The 19,328-nt window shown below is 35.9% G+C and overlaps 2 protein-coding genes across 2 annotated transcripts in view; both read right to left on the bottom strand.

Annotated features, from left to right (window-relative positions):
* Positions 1 to 1,040: 1,040 nt before the first annotated feature.
* On the bottom strand, positions 1,041 to 7,679 carry GCG (glucagon). Its single transcript, XM_066553845.1, has 6 exons — positions 7,582 to 7,679; positions 7,035 to 7,196; positions 6,113 to 6,166; positions 4,419 to 4,556; positions 2,142 to 2,285; positions 1,041 to 1,148 (listed from the first exon to the last, which is right to left on the bottom strand). Exons 1-6 carry the CDS (start codon positions 7,677 to 7,679, stop codon positions 1,124 to 1,126), a joined length of 621 nt encoding a protein of 206 aa, XP_066409942.1. The 3' UTR covers positions 1,041 to 1,123.
* Positions 7,680 to 18,207: 10,528 nt separating this feature from the next.
* The window catches only part of FAP (fibroblast activation protein alpha), a 36,867-nt gene continuing 35,746 nt past the window's right edge, over positions 18,208 to 19,328 (bottom strand). The window contains exon 26 of the mRNA XM_066553312.1: positions 18,208 to 18,552. Coding sequence (XP_066409409.1) covers positions 18,451 to 18,552 — 102 coding nt within the window. The 3' untranslated portion in view covers positions 18,208 to 18,450. The remainder of the gene's footprint in view (positions 18,553 to 19,328) is intronic.

The raw sequence follows: 19,328 nt of genomic DNA, 5'->3' as shown, positions 1-19,328 counted from the left end.
ATAGTTACTAATTCTGATTCAACAATGGTCCAATTTCATATCAACTTCTACTAGATACTTGTTAAGACCATTGAATTTCTCTTAGACTACTTGCCCTTTAGGACATTTTAATATAAATCCCTCATATATTGCTAAAATAGCAAGAGGAAGAAAAGGGGCTTTGTGTAGTCAGGAAGTAGTTTGGAAGCAGGAGGCAGCAGCCCATAAAAGTGATCCTCAGAGAAAGAAGGAAGGAAGGAAGGAATATAACACAGATTAGAGGGTCTTGGCTTGGTTTGGCAATCCTAGAAAATTTGAAGGTGTTCTGGGGCAGTTTCCACACTTATGGAATATATTGCACTTAACATTTTCCAAAGCTGTCCTCCTGTTCTGAGCCAGAATTTATGTTAATGAAGAATAATTGTCTCTTCAGTCATGTTTCTCCCTCTAGCTTCATCTTACATGATTTATTTTTCACCTAAAGATAGTTCAGAGTTCACATAGCTCTTTTCTGGGAATTATTGCAGAGAAAATGTGACCAAACAATGCTGAGTTTATCATTCCAAACAAACCACTTCTAAAATCTCATAGACACTAAAATATTAGAATAAAATGAAATGGAGTGCAAAGAGGAACATGGCATATACACAATGAGAAGTCAACAGAAAAGAAGCTTGAAAAAAATTTATTTTAGGCTATAATTTAATACCCTTAAAGCTTAGCCTTTTTATAACAAAGGTTTTAAGAGGGATATTTACTTCTCAGGCATTTGTAACTGCCAGCCCCTTATGAATAACACGTATAATTGGTAATTGAATAATTTGTGTGTAGAAGTAAATTTTTTAGAAAAATAATTTTATCCTTAAATATAAATGGAGTTACTTTAGTCCTAATAAATGCAAAACATGAAGTTATAGAACTTTCACATTCTTAAAGCTGTTAAGAAAACCATCCCTTAGACAACAGGTTTTCCATATATAAACCTTTGGCAACACTAAACTATAGTACAATTATTTCCTGGCATGCAAGGTGACATAGCTTTGTTACAACAAATGTAAATGACAGAATACAGATTTCAGAATCTCTTAATAACTGGCAGTTGATGAAATGAAGATCTTCATTTATCCCATTTTATTCTTCATTTTTACTGGTATTCTTCCAAAAGGTCTCTGGGGAAAAAAACAAAGAAAAAAAGCAGCAGCAATTAGGAAAAATTCTAAGTCTCCCAAGATTTATGAAATATGTGTGGAACATATTTTTTCTGTTTAAGAGTGAGCAGATGTTAGTTTCACAGACCTCTCAATGCCTCTCTCTAATAACAGATTGAAAACAATTATTCCTAAAGGAAAAGCATTTTAGTAGTTTCTAATAGATTCTTTTCCTAAATTGTTTGTTTCAACGCTGAACTACAAACATAAAAATAGTAACATGTTAATAAAAACTGTATTTTAACTACACCTTCTAAATTTTTTGTTAATTTTGTTTCAGATTTCCAAAATCAACTGTCTTTTTGGGTGCTTTAATAATGTAAATGGGATATCTAACATGTTAAAAAAATCTGGCCACTCACATGTGTCTTGTGTTGGCATTTAATTACTTCTTAAAATGCTTTGTTAATTTTAACAAATAATTCCCAAATATTAACCTGTTCACAGCGCTCATTTAGAAAATGCTGCTTTGCCTATATACAGGCAAACGAAAGCAGGGGTCCCAAAGAGTCACCTGGCAGGAGCTCAGATTACAGCACTCTTCCCTAATGACAAGCCACAGATTAAGGCAGTATTTTATATCACAGTCTTTAAAGAATAATCAGTTTGGTGTAATTTTGCCAATCAACATTTCTGATTTTATAATGTCCCATGCAAAGCAAAGTTTTATTTTTCAGTAATTTAATATGACCTTACTTCTGGCAACATTCAGTGGCAGAACTACTTTCAAGTTAAACAGGAAATTATTAGAGAGGTTCACCATTGATAAAAATTCAGATAATATTTGGAATGAGTTCCATTTAGTGTCTTATCCTTCTTCATCTGTCTGTAACAAAGTTTGCAACATACTACAGATATATCAGCAGCTAAGAGAAAAATTAGTAGTATTTTCCCCCAGTGTGACAAATGCATTTAAAATATCAGTATATTAAGAATAGTATAAAATTCAGGCACCTTTGGGTAACTTTTGTGTTAATGAGCCATTTTAGGAACTCTTTGGCAGCCATGTCATCAAGGACTTTGTTGATATCACTCGTGAATGTGCCATCTGCATGTCTTCGACCCATTTCTTCAGCCACAAGAGCTTTTTCTGGGAAACTTCAAAAATAAGAAATTATCAACACTGTGTAGATCAAAACAAACAATCCATTTAAAAGGGCCTTGTTACAGGGTTCTAATACACTGCACATTCCCTGTGATTTTAAGGAGTTAAGGGTTGAGCCTGATGTTATGGCTCAGTGCAGCACAATGCGTGTCAGAACATCTTTTGAGGCATTATGTTCAAAACACACAGCCATTCCTTCCAGTGAGCCTAAACGCCTCTCCAGCAGTTTTGAAAAAGCCATACATGCAAAAATATATCTCAGTCTGCAATGTCTATGCCACGTATATTAGGAACTAGTACATTTACTAAGAATTGCTATTTAAGAAATACCAGTAGTAAAACATTACAGTCAAATTTTCATACATTTTTCTGTTTTATTTGGACATAAGGCCTATTTATTTACTTAAAATATATTTCCTAAGAATTCTTATCCTTAATAAAAATTAATAAGGGCAGTAATTTGTTTTTTTGCAGAAGAGTTGTTGAAATAGCTCACTTAAAGCACCTGTATAAAACCTATGTCCTTGTTTGATGTAAAATCATAGAATGTGGCATTTTGTACTTGGAATCAGATCCTGATTATTTTTCCATTCTTTTTTTGACTGCTGGAAAACCAGTTTGTCAAAACCAGAGTTTGATTTAGAAAACTTTCCTCTCTTGTTTCATCCCATCAAATATAGGAAGATTTTGATGGATTTCATTAAGATGGGCTGATCCTGAAGCACCCTGGGTTCTGGATCCAATGACAGGCAGACTGGATCATTTCAAGGAAGGTTGTATACAAGTTCAACCACAAATGGTACTAAATATTGGAAAGCAGAAGGGTTGTCTACAATTAATTGCCCATCTAGGTTTCTAAGTTCAGTTGAGGTTGTATTTCTCTCAAATGGATACAGACATACTCTATTTCTGCTCATAAAAATAAAACATGACAGAAAAACAAGTGGATGTCTGAACATAACTAAGAAGGGGAACCAGCTTTTCCCTTCTCTGTATAGCTGACCTAATTTATTTAACTCCGTTTTTTTTCAGGAAATTGTCAATATTTACAAAACTTAATTTTTCCTATTTAGTCTTCCTTAACTACAACACACAATCTTGTCTTACAGATTGTATTTTATTATTATTTTTTATTATTATTATTTTTATGTAAAGTGAGAGACTTACATAATACTTTACAGCTGGTAGAATATTTAATCAGAGGATGAACTGAAATCCCTGCCCCAAAGAGCTTACAGTCTAAAGGCACAAATAAGTACAGAACAGTTGAAAGGTGGGCAGTGGCAGCTGCATGGTGTAGCTCCTAACCATGCAGAGTTGGAAAAAGATGAGCAGAAGATGCCTGCAGGAGACTGAAGGCAATGCCATTCTAATTGTAAGACCATCGTGACAAAAGATGTAAAGTCATGAGGGAGTACATGAAGTGGATAGGATAGAGAAATCTGCAATGAGTATGTGGAGAACAAGGTAGAAATTAAAGAAATCATAGGTAGGCAAAACCATTAGTGGAGCTTTGTGTCCAGGGAACTGCAAACCATGGCAAAAGAATCAGAGACATCTTAAAAAGGAAGATAAGCTATAGCAAATGATAGTTATGGCAGCAGCAGCTTGGGGAGACTCTGAGAAGCATGGGAAGAGGAAAATAAGTTCTTAGTTACTCCTGGGAGTGATCATCAGCACACAGAGTACAACTGAAGACATTGGTAAAGATTTAATCTTGGAAATATTGCAGGGAAAAAGATGGACTGTAAAAGGAAAAGAAGAGAAGGCAATTTAAGGTGATAGTGAATTGAATAATCTCAGTGACAGTTAAGGAGACTGTAAGCAATGTTATGTGAAGGGGAAGATTGTAGTTAGAGGAAGAAGGTCTGGTTTAGTTTTAGATGTGTTGACTTTAAATGAAACTTCACCTTTTAGAGTGTAACAGCATACTGAACAGATTTTAATCTGTATTTGAACTTAATAATGTAAAGTGGTAGTCAATCACCAACAGAATATCTTCTAATACAAAAGAAAGACATGAAGTACAGCAAGAATGATCAAAAGCACATCAAAGTTTCATCAGACATGATTTCTAACCCCAAATGCTAGGCAAAATTTAATAAGAGGAACAGATGGATTCTTACTCTCTTCTTCCTCGTCCATTCACTAACCAAGCAATGAACTCTTTGGCAGCTTGACCTTCCAAATAAGAGGTGATGTCACTGGTGTAGGTGCCTTCAGCATGTCTCTCATATTCAGCGTGGCGCTTGGAGATGGCATTGCTGAAAGGAGAGCAGTACCACAGGAGCAGACTGTAAGAATTGAACTTTTAAACAATCTTTATTGATTTCAATTTCCCACTTGCCAGACTAGTGTTTCTATAGGAAAGAGGGGTTCTTTTTGTGCCTCAAATTGATCTTGACATATTTTTTGTGGTTAGGTTTCAGTTCTGAAGGTATGCCTGTACTATGCAGTACAGTTTTGTGCAGAGATTCCTGAACTAGTTCTGAACAACTCACTTCAAGTGTGGAAAGCAATTACAGCTGTATTGGAATGGTGTTACTAATTAAGTATGAGCTAGAAACTGTATTGTATTACACAGATATGCTTTTTGTTGCTCTTTGTTAGCTGCTCCCCCTACCTTCACCTTCATTATTTCTAAGCCAAACTATTCAGACTTAATTCCTTTCAAGTTTACATTTTGAGTTGTTTTATAAACACCTTTAAAATCATCTCTCTGAACAAGTCATAATCTTGAAAAACTTTCAGGCCTGATCAACTCCATCTTATTAAAGGCATTCTCCCTCCCTACACCTCATTGTGGTTATTTCTCTGATATAGCACAAAATTATGTTACAGTGGCTCCTGGGAAGGAAAACTGCACTAAGAAGTAGGCATATTATGGAATATTTTCCATGAATAAATTCCCTAGCATTTCTGTTTCAAAATTTGCTAATTTCTGCCCAAATCTAGCTCTTTCTATTATTTTTTCTTCTTGGGATGTCACCATTCCTCCTAATTTAGTACCATCTGCACTTTTCATCAGCATGCTAACTAGAGTTGTTTGGAACATTTTTAATGAAATGTTAATTTTTTTTTGAGATATGCAGTTTCAATGAAGCGGAAACATTATTACAAATTTGTTATTAATATTGACAGTGTGAATGTAAGGGTCTTTGTGATCTGGCTATCCTTTTTGGATTTTATGATGAGAGAAAGAATTCATATAGGTATTTTAATCTGTTTTGCAAAACCACTCAGTTTCTCCTTTATTTATTTAAGATTTCCAATCTCTCTGACCTTTTCTCAAAAACACAGTCAAGAAACAGAATTCTGGCCTTCACAGGTCTTCTCCTTTCTGTAATAAGTGGTTTATGAAACATTGGACTGAGTGCTGTGGGCTGAACATTGCATCATGTTTAATCAGCTCTCTGCAAATTTTCCTGGCCACCTTCCTTTCACTAATCTTCTCAATGGTTTTTTATTCTTCAACATAATGTGGTTGTTTTTGTTTATTTTTTTTAATCAGACTTCTCTATACCAAGTTTTTCTTTTTATGTTATTCTCTACTCTCCTTGATTACTTGAAATGTGCTTTCCTAAAACCTATTCTCATCCTGTTGCATTCCTTACATCTGTAGCTATAGAACACAGTGCGGGAATAAATAACATAGAGACATATCCTATTTCCTTGTTAAAAGCAGGTGTGAAATAATGTATTTGATTGATATTTCTTTGATTGTGGTAACATTTCAAAGAACACTAGTTGTTCTCTTTCTTGTTTAACTGAAAATGAACTCAGACTGGTTTAGAATAACAAGTTGTGACAAATAGAATACCTTGAGAGCTGGTCAGGGACTTTGTTATTTTCTGTGTCCTCCTGTGCTTGTTGGCTGTAGTGAAATTGCACAATCATTAGATCATTAATACCAGTACACTGCAAAGCCTGCATAAGCTTTATAAGTTATTATTTGAATATTATAGTGAATCCTCATGACTCATAGATGAATATTATATTCATTATATTTCATATTTTAAATTAGTACAATGTGTAGAAGTTGTTACTTTATACTTTAAAGACTTCCACAGAGATTTAAAAGCATTAATGTAATAGATTCTTCTGGATATTTCTGGATTCTTTTGGGGCAGATTTTCTCTAGAACACAAGACTGACACACTTGTACATTATTCTTGCTCTCAGCTTGCTAGCTTGAGTTTAATCAAAGTATATTTGAAAAAAACATGCCAATTTATGATGATACTGGTAAATTGTCCAGTGGTCAACAAAATCTACACTTCAGCTGCCTTTTCACAAATGAAACTTCAGGATTAGAGTATCCACAGATAGGAAAGTTTTGATGAGGCCTAATGGCCCAGAATTGTGCATTATATTTAAATATCTTATTCGTATTGAACTTAATTGATTCACTGAGAAAATCTGCCTCAAAGAGGCTGAGACAGTCTTTTTAGGTGGCATATAAGACAGTACATTTTGATTTAGCCAAATCCTTTTGATTGATTTTACATGTTTCTCATTTCTAATAATATATTAATATTCTGTTAATGGCTGGACTAGATCTTAGAGGTCCTTTCCAAACTAAATGATTCTATGATTGTATACACAAATTTTCCTCCAATACTTTACTTATTTGAGGTTTCTCCATGGTCTGGGATGGGAAGCTGGTACCAAGAAACTGAATTGGCTAGATTCTTGGCTGTTTCTGCTTTGGAGCTCTGTATCAATGTGATCAAAATGCTTACCCATTTCTTTTAGTGCTCATTAACCATTGCACAAAGTCCTGAGCTCGTCTGGTGTCCAGGTACTTGGTGTAATCACTGGTGAATGTGCCTTGTGAGTGACGTTTCACTTCATTCAGTGGTCTAGATTCCTCTATTGGCTCAGAATGAGAAGCTTTGAATGATCTGTGAAAAGTTTAGACCTTGTTAATCTGCAATGGTTGCAGTACAGTCTACAGGTGCATTGATTCTTCTTTCAACAATACTATTTTTTACTCCCACGAAGTGAAAGCAAGTGGCATATTGATCAGTAGCTGTCTGGTAAAAGGAATCTGTATAGCAGATTGGACACTGCCCAATTACACAGTCTGCTTGGATAAATAAGGTAGCCATTGTTTTAATACCCCAGATTTCTGTGCTCAGGTTTGCAATATTAAAAAACCTGTCAATTTCAATGGTAGATCAAGTATGCATAAAGGGGTCTTTAAATTATAGTATGTTTGGCTTCAAAGTGTAAGAAAACAAAGTTCACACCAAGTATTTGTAAAAGTTTGGTCTACTAAGAATTTACCTTGATTTCTCCTCTGTATCCTGAAGAGGATTTTGCCAGCTGCCTTGAACTATCATTAAAAGGAGACCAGCAACAAAATAAATGCTTTTCATTTTCATTGCCTGTCAAAACAGAAATAAAGCAACAAAGAAAAATGTTATAATGTTTCATGTCCAGTGGATGACATTTCAGGGCCTTGGGTAGGCATTCAAAAGATGTAGTTTCTGTTCCAGTCTTTCAGCTCTAGTCTGTATTCTAGAATGCAAGGAGAGCTGAGAGCAACTGCATCCTTGCTGTCCTTTGCAATGTGAGGATAAAGGTCTGTTCTTTTCTCTGGGTTCTGCTGATGGCAAGCATTAGATCTGTGATACTGTTCTATTGCAAAACTGGTAGTGATGTGGCTGTGATTTCTTTTCCCAGGTCATTCACTAGAGAAAAAACAAAGCAAATCTTTGTCAAGAATACTGTCACATTAGCAGCTCTCCATACTTTCTCACAGAAGTTGCAATGAGTTCACATCAGCAAAATGTCATTGGAAATAATTTTGTCATGTACTTGGGCTAATACTTGTGTATTTGAATAAGCCCTTCTGCCATCCATTGCATTTTCCTATGGAGGTTTATTATACAGTCTGGAAAACAAAGGGAGATAGGACACATGAGTGCCTTGAAGCAAAGTGGTAGCAAAGTAAGTCCCAGTCACAAAACACCCTCCCCAATAAATGTAATTTGTACCCTATTCCTGTGGCTCCACTGCAGGAATTTCTTACTGAAGCTGATTTACTTACTGCTTACTGATTTATAAAATAAGGCAGTCTGAGTGAAAATATATATCTTCTCTATTTTAATGCCTTGTCACAAGAGGCTGAATTTAAATATACTATGGGCTGCAGGAAGTTTTAGAAAATGATGAGGGAATGATGTGTAGTGAAGGTGCAGATTACTCCATTTTGGGATTGAGACTTGGCTCTGCACTGAGCAACGCAAATGAGGGGGCTATATGAACACCTCTGAAAAGGTGATCTCCTGCATCAAAAATCCTACTGCTGTAGGACTTCTACTCTGCCCCTGTAGTCTGCTCCTTCATAGCAGATTTTTTTTGAAACCTGTTTCTTCCATCTGTTTTAAAGTAACTTATAGTTGGAAATGCAAAGCTTGACTATTGGCAGGCATTTTACCAATGGTTAGGAAGAATCTATTGGACTGGTATTTTGTGAGGCCTGATTTTTAAGAGATTCTTACTGAATAATATGAATATTTTACTAGAATACCTCAGTATCTGTTTCCAAATACTTGAGGCAATCAAAATCTCAATAAAATATTGATCAAGCTCAGGAAAATAAATGTGTAGGTATAATATTTTCTGTAGTATTTTACTATTAGGCAATGGAGTCAGTTTTCCTCTCTCTACCAGAAGCCACTGCCAGTGTTACTCATTTTTTCATCAATGTCTGTTCATTCTGCCTTGTGCAATGTCCTGGTATATAAGAGTTGACCCCTTCACTTGAACATACACTGCTATAGTACCAACATATACCACAGTGGTCATGTAGTCAGCCTTATTAAAACCCTAACTCTAGTACTGAACTCTGTTTTCACTGTTTCATTTGGAGCTGTAATTTGGTGGTGCAACACTGACATCCAATGTTTATCTCAAGGAATGCATAATTTCACATTTCATAGGCTTCTAGCAATGGAACAAAAGCTCTGCCTGTTCTTTGGGAGATGACTCTGTTGTGGTCATTTCAAAATGGTTTGATTGACCCTCTGGTAGCTGATACAGCTGTAAATGAGTTGACCTGGACTTGGACACCAGATAAAGTCTGGCTATTGCAGCACACATAAGTAAATTTGCCCTGCTTGATAGTCCTAGTTTACAGTTGTCTGTAGCTTTATTAAACTGTGATCCAGATTAGCCATAAACCCAAGTCACTGAGTTGGAATGAAATATCCAACACCAAAAGCTTTTCTGTTATATTAAAGTTATTAAAAAATAATTCAAAGTCACTGTAGTCAGTAAAGAGATAATTTCAGTTTATCTTGGCTCTAACTCTAATGTCTCAGGCCTATAGAACTTTCAGATGTAAACAATCCCACTGGCTACTTTATTCCTTAAGTATTAAGATTAAAGTTAAATCCATTTTCAACTGCTTTCTAAAATTTTCAGAATCAAAACGGTGAGATTATTAAAAAAGAAATATGTATAAATGCAGTTTTTGAAATTTAGAAAATTTTAGAGAATCCTTATTAATAAAATAAGTTTTTCCAAAAACTATTGACCTTCTGCCAAATATGTTCTTAAAAAAATTAGCATCAGTTTTGTTTTTTCAGCATTTAGTATTTGCTATTGGTAAGTCAAACCAGCAACAGAAGTTCTTGACAAGTTAAACAGGATACAGTTTCAAAAGAAGAAGTTGTAATTTTATTCTTGATAATATAGACGTGTGTTATAGAGAAAAAGAGATAATCAGAAAAATGGTATTTTCTTAGTTTATGCTGGCTAATCAATTAATTTCTCAATCAGAAAAAAGGTTTTATTTGCTGTAAGTTATTTAGGTCACCAGTAGATACTGCTAAAAGCCATGGAAACCTATTGTCAAGGCACAGGAAAACTAAAGCTAATCTCACACAGAAAATTTTTATTCCTATGCATATTAGACTAATGAAAATATTTTCATATCTTTCTGATTGAAAATGAAAAAATTAAGACATTTCTGTTTGAACCACCAGAAATATGTAACAAATATACCTCTCAAATCTTGATCAGATATTTATTTGAATATTATTTCCCTGACCAATCAGATTTTTCTAGTTTTCTAATATATTCTACTACAAGTGTAGTAGATTTTTTGTATCTATGTACAATTTTAACTAGCTTAATTTCATTGAGTTTTCAAAAAAACTTTCAAAAGTCACATTTGTATCTCTTTCCAGTTAAAAATAGAAATTATGAAGTTACATTAAAAAAGCAGTAAAAAAGGAAATATTTTCATATGAACATGCATGAATGAACAAAATAGGTTTCTATTGAAATGAAACTGTCTGCAAATAGCAATAATTTCTAGAAATAAATAAATTACTTTTTCAGGTAGGTGTATTTTACATATAATTTATCCACCATGCTATAATGCCTTGTAGAAAGTTCTGTAAAATCCAACAGTTCTAGTCTAAGGAATTCCATAGTAGGATGGAAGATTAAATTCAATTTTATGCAATAATCCCAATAACTATTGAAAGGCTTTAATTTTACTTCTGTGCTATAAAATTTCCTTTTCTGATCTTACAGTGATGTGGAAATAATAGTTGCTTGAGACAAACTAATCTAAAAGTGGGGCAGTGGAGTGACAGTCTGTAGGGTGACAGAATGACAATCTGTCTGGGACAGTTTAAAATCAGTGTCTACATAAACCCACTGAATTTGTTTCTATGCTTCTAGCTTAATCCTCATTGATTCATATTTAGGCAGTATCTATAAGGAGTGAATAATTTTAAACTCACATAATCTATCATAAATACCCCACATTTATTAAATATTTCTACAGAAGGTACTAAAGAAGATAAAAATATAAAAATCAATAATTGTGTATCTCATTTAAATTCTTACTACAATCCTTGTCTTTCATGTTCTCATGGTTAATCTTCCTTCTTTCAATTAATTCTGCAACACAAACTGTTGATTTCCATTTATCGGATCATTCTCTGTTGAAGTAATCAATACATCAAAATATTTAAATTATGATGTCATTAACTCCAAATATCAGTGAGTATAACCTCAGAAGAAAACACCAATTTGCTGAAAGATCTGCACCTCTACTGCAAACTTTGGGCAGCACAATGCAGATAATGCACTCGGCTTTCTCAAACAAATAACTGGTAGTTCATATAAATCTTACCTTATTTTACTTAGAGGTGATACGTGGCAGCTGCAGAAAGAGCTACTCTCTCTTCTGCAACTATGGCAAGCCTTGAGGATCCTGAGCTCTGCCTAGCTGCCTCTTTTGCACAGACTTATATATATACTGTTCAGCTCTAGTAAGCATTACAGGAGTGCATCATTGCTGACAGTTTCCTTATTCAACTTTAAAAAAAAGTCATCATATTTGCTATTCATTTCATTTGATAATTTTACAAGCAATTTCACACATTCATTCTGCTTACTTTATGACATCAATGCTAACATGGATTTGCAGAAGGAGTGAGGTAGCAATGTCCAAAGTAGTAAATATCAAACAGAAGGGCATTAACATGACAAACAGTGGGCAAAAGGTGCCTGGGATCAAGGCAGCAATTTCTCTAATTTCTGATTTGCCACATTTAATAGTTAGAATCCTGATTCTATTGACATCAATAGCATTGTTTTCACTTATCAATTTTAAATCAGAGTTTATAAATTTAATTCATTGTTAAAAATAAGCACAACTTTTCCAAAGACCTTGAATGATTCTTCAGGTAATCTTGTCCCAGTATAATGAATATGAAGAGATGTGAAATATTGCAGTGATGGCTACCCACTATGCTAGCACAGGTGAAATTTAAAAAAAATGTTTTGATTAGCCCTAGATGTAAAATTCCAAATTTGCTACTGTAAGAAAATTCACACTCACTTGAGAACTATATGCCAAACATTCACCGTATACTGAGTTTCACACCGTGGCCTATAGATTTATGCAAGATAAACCATTTGCTCACATTTCCATTCCCTACAAGGAAAAAAATTAAACAAAATAGATTTGAGATGTGTACTACTGCCTGTTCAATGCAATTACTCTTGTTCAGTGGAGACAATTTCATAGCTCTGGTGGAGCAGCATTGCCAAAGAAAGCCATGGTCATCCATGCAGTGACAACACAGAGACAGGTAGGGGAGATAGTCAGGTAGGAGGAAGGTTCTGGAATCACAGCAGACAATGCAATTAATGACAGCCTGTGTCCCAGTCGGGAGTGCCTCACGGTCTGGTTTGTGGCACAAGGCACATACTTATTACAACAAACCTTATTTCCCTTAACACTGCTCCTCAAAGCCAGCAAAGAATGTGCTTCAGTGAGGTAATTTTCTGCTGATTGATCAGATTGGCATCGCCCATAAGATACAACTGAGGTAATGTATAATCTTAATAACCATATTAGAGTGGCAAACAAAAATTACTGGATCCTTCCTAGTGCTCTATTGTAAATACCTGGCTGTGGTACCATGGTATGGGTTCAGGGAAACATTAAGTCTCACTACACAGTCCCCATAATCAAGTTTAATTTTTGCTTAGTGTAATTTTTCTATGCTATTGAATCAATCGATGAGATTCATGGTTTATTTTTTCCATTTGTAGTCCTCGGGGTGAGTGAGCCGGCGGCTCCCGCGGAGGCCAGCGGTGCGTCCTGCAGTACCCGGGCAGGGCAGCAGATGGGGATCAAAGGGCCCCTTCCACCGCCTCTGCACCAGGACCAGCACGCACACGCTTTGCAGGGATCGCTACAATCAGCGCTCTGCGCGCTGAGTTAGATACTCTGGAAAGAGGCAGTACGGAATGTGAGACAATATCATCTCCTCCAGGAAACAGACAGCTTTTCTCTTTTTGTTTATCTCAGTTTCTTTTCTTGTGTCATATAAAGTTCCTTGTTTACAGTAGGATGACTTCAGAAAAAAAAAAAAAGAGACAAAGCACCTCAGTGCACCTGGTTGGGCAGGTTGACACAGAGCTGTATCATCTAGCAGATCATCTAGCATCTAGAAGGTGACCAGTTATTTGTTTTTCAAGTTGTACAGAGAAAATAAAATGTACAGGAAAGAAGTGAACTGCCATCAAGAACCATGCAACCCTCAGTTGTCATAACTGAGTCTATAGTACATATTTCAGGAGTACAGCAGAGTTTCCAAACAAAAGCAGAATATTATATCAAGTGTATGAGACATACACATACACTCAGTTTTGTTCCTCTCACATTTTAAAATACACCAGTTAGATGGTACCTCTTGGCAAAATCAAGGGCAACCTCACTGTCCTCTATATCACTGTTCTCAAATGAGACGATACTTGAGTCAGACTAAAAGACAGAAGCTGAAAGGGGCCTGCCTTCGGGAAATTTTCATGTTTCTCATGATTCAATTGGAGTGGTTGAGTTCACTGTATCTGGAATTTATCAAAGTTTCCTGCACTATCATCTGATTAAAATTGTTAAGATTTGAACATTTTAATGAATTAGGAACTTGCTGGCTTTTGACAGTAAAAAGTAAAAAAAGCCTCATCAAATGCTTTCAAAAAAGTGACCTCCCCAAATTCTTCTGTGTATTTCTTCATTACATATTTATTGCTATTGTATTATTATCCATTACATGTCTAAAGGGAGGAGCATGTATCTTGGCGTATGACTACGGCCCCACACCCTTTACTTTCTTATATTATACAGAAAGCATTCTCTCTTAACCTTGTCAGCTGTGAGCTCAGAGGGCTGCGCTCTGCAGCCCCTTTCGTTTTGCTATCTTTGTTACACGATAATCACAAAGAGCATTCCCCTCCTGAGAATGGGAACCAATAGAGGAGGAACAGATGTGTAAACACAGGCACAGGTAACAAACCCACCATGTTGCATCCATAAACCTGTGCCTGTACATAACACACACAGTGTGTGCCTGTGTGTGTATACAACTCCACGGCCGCCCTTCGGGGAGCAAAAATGGCTTTCTGAAATGGAGGGTGAGTTTGGGGTCTCCAGGCCTTTCCACAGCGCGCAGCTCCATGCTCTCTGCCAGGGGTGATGAGAGGTTTGTACCTCAGCAGCCACAGCCATTGTAGCTGAGCTGCAGCCCACACTGTCTGCTCAGAGAAGTTGGAATCGCTCCACTGGAAGTCAATGGAGCTGCATCAATTTGCGCAAGCAGAAGAGCTGGCCCAATATGTACTAGTTGTTTTACATTCTGAGAAGACAATGTTCATAATTGAAAGTAATACCAAATGCTCTTTGCAAATACTATGAATTATTCAGATTAAATATAGAGCCTTCAAATGACTCTATAAAATGTTCTAAACAGCTGTGCCTTGTAATTGGAACTGCCTGGCAAACTGGGAAGTATTGAATGCACTCTGAATTGGACTTGATATCTGAGTAAAATGAGTATAACACTAACCATATTCTAGAACCTGACTGGTTTTCTGCGAAATTTCTCTTCAGGACTTTTCTTCTTTACAGCTGCTGTAATCCTGTGTGAAACAAATCATGTAGGTCTCTGTTTGAAGTATAAGGATTGCAGGTTCTTTCATGTGCACAGCTCACGCAGCATGAATAAAGTAGATGATGAGAACAGGTTTGGAGTGGAATCAGTGACTTTCTACTATTTATGTACACTTCAGCTTCTAGAATAAAGGAATTTTTCATTTTCAGCTCTAGTTTTGATTTTTAAAAGCTAGAAAGAATTCATAGTGGAAACTGACTTGTAAACAACTGTATTTGTGGTTATTTATCAAGGGCCTGTCTACCTAATTCAGAAAAAATATATTCTACCTTCAGAGGCTTGGATACCTTGTTTATATGACAGGTATTTGAAGACTTGTGTTTCATTGTCTGAAGTGGTATGTTTGAGTATCTGAAGTGTGAGAGCGTTATCCAAAAGAGAAAAGAACAGAAAGTGCTCAGCATTTTTTGAAAACCAGATTGTCTAAAACATTTAAAAGCGGGAAGCAAAACTTTGAGCATGTTAATTCTTGTCATAAGAGCCTAGCTTAATTCAAATTGTGTCCTGGTGTTGGCTCTTACACACCACATTCCATGTTTGAAGTATAGTTATATATATTTTCATTCACATACTTTGTTAGCTTCACCTTGATACCACAGGACAAGCCCTTTCACCTTGAACTACCGAAGATGTGTTACAACAGAGCCTGTCCTGTAGCCTCTTAAGGCTCTTCTCTCTGATTGAAGTGTAGTGGGGCAAATACCTGTCCAGTGAATGTTTGGGGTAATGCTTGGAACATGGATTGTGTTTGTAGACAAGTCAGAATGGAACATATTCTCTTTCTAGAGAACAAAAGGCTTGGGAGAATCTCATCACCATATATAAATATCTGAAGGGATGGTATCTTCCAAAGGAGACTGAGCCAACCTCTTTCAGTGGTGCCCAACGACAGAATGAGAGGCACCAGGCACAAACTGAAACACAGGATGTCCTGTCTGAGGAAAAGGAAGCACTTTTTTACCATGAGGGTGACCAAGCACTAGCAATGGTGGCCTAGGGACATTGTAGAGAATCCAGATGGCTTTTAGTTATTCAAAAGCCACCAGGACAAAGTCCTGGGCTACGGGATGTAGGTAGCCCTGTGTGAAGTGAGATAGCCCTGTGGGAAGTGAGATAAGTAGGCCTCCAAAGTTCCCCTCCAACCCCAAGCATTCTGTGATTCTGTTAGAGTACAAGGGTATGTTTGCAGTACTCTGGACCCTTTCTAGTGACTGACTGTGATATTACCTGTTATAAGCACAGGCCCAGCCAGCAATCTGATGTTGATGTATTTTTAAGAGGGTTTTTTTGACACTCACAGCATCCTAGGACATTTTCTCCCAGGTCATCAAAACACATGGTTGCTCTATCATAAGGCTTTGAGGTTAGACATTATTTCAGCAATTCAGTGTAAATGTCACACTCTGCTGGAGACATATTCCCATTCTTTGGCAAGAACATTGTGTAAGGCAAAGAAATTAACAACGTGAAAAACAATGAAGGAAAAATGTTGGCAGCAACTGCACTTATTTTTTTTTTTTTATCCCCACAACTGCTGCCTACAAGCCAAAGTAGATGGTGAACAGTTTGGAAGATGTGTATTATGATTGCCTTAGGAAACAAACAGACCTCAGGGCAGATGAATAATGAAATAGCTAATGCACCACTTGAGAAAGACGTACCTTCTGTTATTTTATTCGACTGATTTTCCTGAAATGTCCCTTATTTCAAATACTTCCAAAAGCTTCAGACAAGAGACCTGTGGGCAGGGTGTGGACAACACATTGCATCATTTTATTACTTACAGTACCGACAAAGGGCCAATCTATCTGCCCAGATTTCCAGAACTTAGATGATTTTTCAATAGAATAAATAAAATAAAGGTGAAGAAATTGAAAGTGACCTTAATATATTGATATTTATGTGTGATTGATACCATGCTTTTTTGGAAATTACTTAGGTTCTCATTGACATATTCAGGTATTTTAAACCTATAAGCATCTCAGATAAGAGCTTAATTTTTCTCTCTTTCACCACAAGATTACAATTATTTCCATGGTGTTGTATCAATAGAACAAATTGAGAATTAAATTTCATTATTTCAACTGAATTGTATTCCTTATTTGTAAGATAACCATATTTCTGAGACTACTGTTGTGTGCAGCAAATGCACATAGGACCATATAATCAGCATCTAATTAGGCCCACTTCATGTTATATTTGCTTAATTTTAACTTTCTTACAGCTATAATTTTTTCCTTTAGCCATTATAGCAGTTGAATTTTAATTACATTACCAACAAAAAGCTCATTAACATCACGTAATTGGCAGCATTTCCAAAAAAACCTGAACTAATTGAGTGTTTTCTGAAGAGTTCCCATCAAAGTATAATTTAACCATTACAAACAGCTTGGCAACTACATTTGCATAAAGATGTATCTAAGGAATGTTCTCATGTGTGGAAAATCAGATTTGATATTGCCATTAACAAACGAAGGAAGCTGTTACATAGCAAATTACTTCCACATTTTAATTATTTTGGCCAAACCCCATGTTTTTGTCAAGAAAGTCAAATGAAACCCCTTGCTTTTCCACAAAGAAGCAGCAACTGGTCTCTGACTGAGAGTTATGAAGCAGCTTGCTTTGTGGGAAGGCAACACAATCTATTTTAGGTTATTTTGCACTCTCAAAAGCTAATAGCAGAGATTGTGTCAGAAAGACCATGGTTCTTATGCAGTAGACTAATTAAACACATGACCAAGCAATTGTTTAATGTACAATGGATCTCTTGCCAATTATCTTGTTAATATTCTTATATTATGACAGGACTGATTTAATTACTAATGAAAAGAATACAAGTATTCCAATAATTTTTAGCTTCCACCATTTTTTAAAGACTCCCTAAAATTGTTGCACTAGAAACAAAACAAAGAAAGCTTGCACAATCCTTTGATCCTTCCCCTCCAGTCTGTGATGAATGACACTGAGATCAATTTGAATGCTGAGGTGATGATTAGAAATTAAAAACAGGTCAATATGGCTCACGTACTTTGAATACAGGTGAAAAACCCACTGATATATGATAGTTATTATGAGTGTCCTGCTTTCATGTTTAAACCTGAACACTGAGAGTTTTGCAGAATCAAGGTTTCAAATAAGAGTTGAATAAAATTTGAACACATTCAATACTGTCAATAGGTATCCAAACTTCAGTGTTAAATATTGTGTGTTCCTATGTCTTCTTGGATTCTTTACAAAAGGTTGGAAATCAATTTTGAGAAACTGGTTCTTGTTAGAATGCTAATTAGGTGCTTGCAGTGCTTCCTTTGTCCTTTCCCACTTTACAGTTCTAGTTAACAAATGCAACCATATTAATCTGACAGTGTGCATTTGCAATGAACCACCATTCTTGGACTGCAGAATATAAGTGTAAGCAAGTCAGCAATAGATGCACAAGACCCTTTACATTCTGATTTTATTTCTTCTGTCAAAAGATATCAAATGTGTCAAAACATTTGTTACCGTAACATTTGCTAATATACAATATCAAAAGTGGATGTAAACATGAAGTTTAAAATTTCAAAGTTCCTGTGATCAATTCACCTGAACACTATACAACTTGGGCACTGCTGTCTTTTCATTCTCCCAAAGATGTCTCAGATGCCTTAGCATGCTCTGAGTAACCTACTTATTCTGACAAAGAAAAGCATTGTTTGAGGAAGTGGGTCATATGTGTGTAGAGATGTTTGCTGGAAAGGCCTGGAATTCCATGGTTCTGATCAGTATACCACTGAAAGAAAAAGCAAAAACAAAACATAAACCCCTTATGTCATGTTTTCAATTCTGCAAGAGTCAAACAAAATACAAAAAAAAATGTATTTTATTGATACACATAAGAAAGTGGATGGCTCAAGAAAAATGAGGAACCTGATAATTTTATTTTTCATCAGTTCCCAATATATTCTTATTCTTGCTGAAAAAAAAGTTTCTAAGCCTTCTGTTATTTAAGAGTAAGCATTATTGCCTCAGTACTTAGAGGCCAGTTGTATCAAGTCAGGCAAAAGAGCCTTGAGATGCTGCTAGGGATGAAATCCCCTTGGCCTGCTGCATGGCCTGGGTAATAAGGGTAAGAGTCTTGCTTAGGAATAAGTACTGAGCTCTAAGCAACAAGATTTCAGCTAAATGTTGTTTATCCAAAACAATCTGCTTTATAGCAGGGCCATGAACCTTGTAAGTGATGATCTGGAAATAAAACACACATATGAATTATGCTAACTCAGAAATATCTGCCATTCCACTGTAGCTGAACCAGAATGACTACATCTGCATACAGTGTTCCAGATACTTAAGATATAACCAAGATTTGCTAAAGATCAGCAAAGGAGGCAGAAAATGTGTAACACACAAAAGGGCCTATAAACCCCTATTATCCCTTTTTGGGGAGTTCATAGCCCTGTGAAACCAGACTCGGGCAGAAAATCAGTATGCTTGATAGCAGGCAAACACTTTGGTTATTAGCCCTGAAGAAAAAGGTTTGGAAGCAGAGGTTAGCATATAAACCAGATC

The sequence above is a fragment of the Molothrus aeneus genome, chromosome 7 (assembly GCF_037042795.1).
Source record: "Molothrus aeneus isolate 106 chromosome 7, BPBGC_Maene_1.0, whole genome shotgun sequence".
NCBI lineage: Eukaryota > Metazoa > Chordata > Aves > Passeriformes > Icteridae > Molothrus > Molothrus aeneus.
This window is presented reverse-complemented; position numbering and strand designations above follow the sequence as displayed.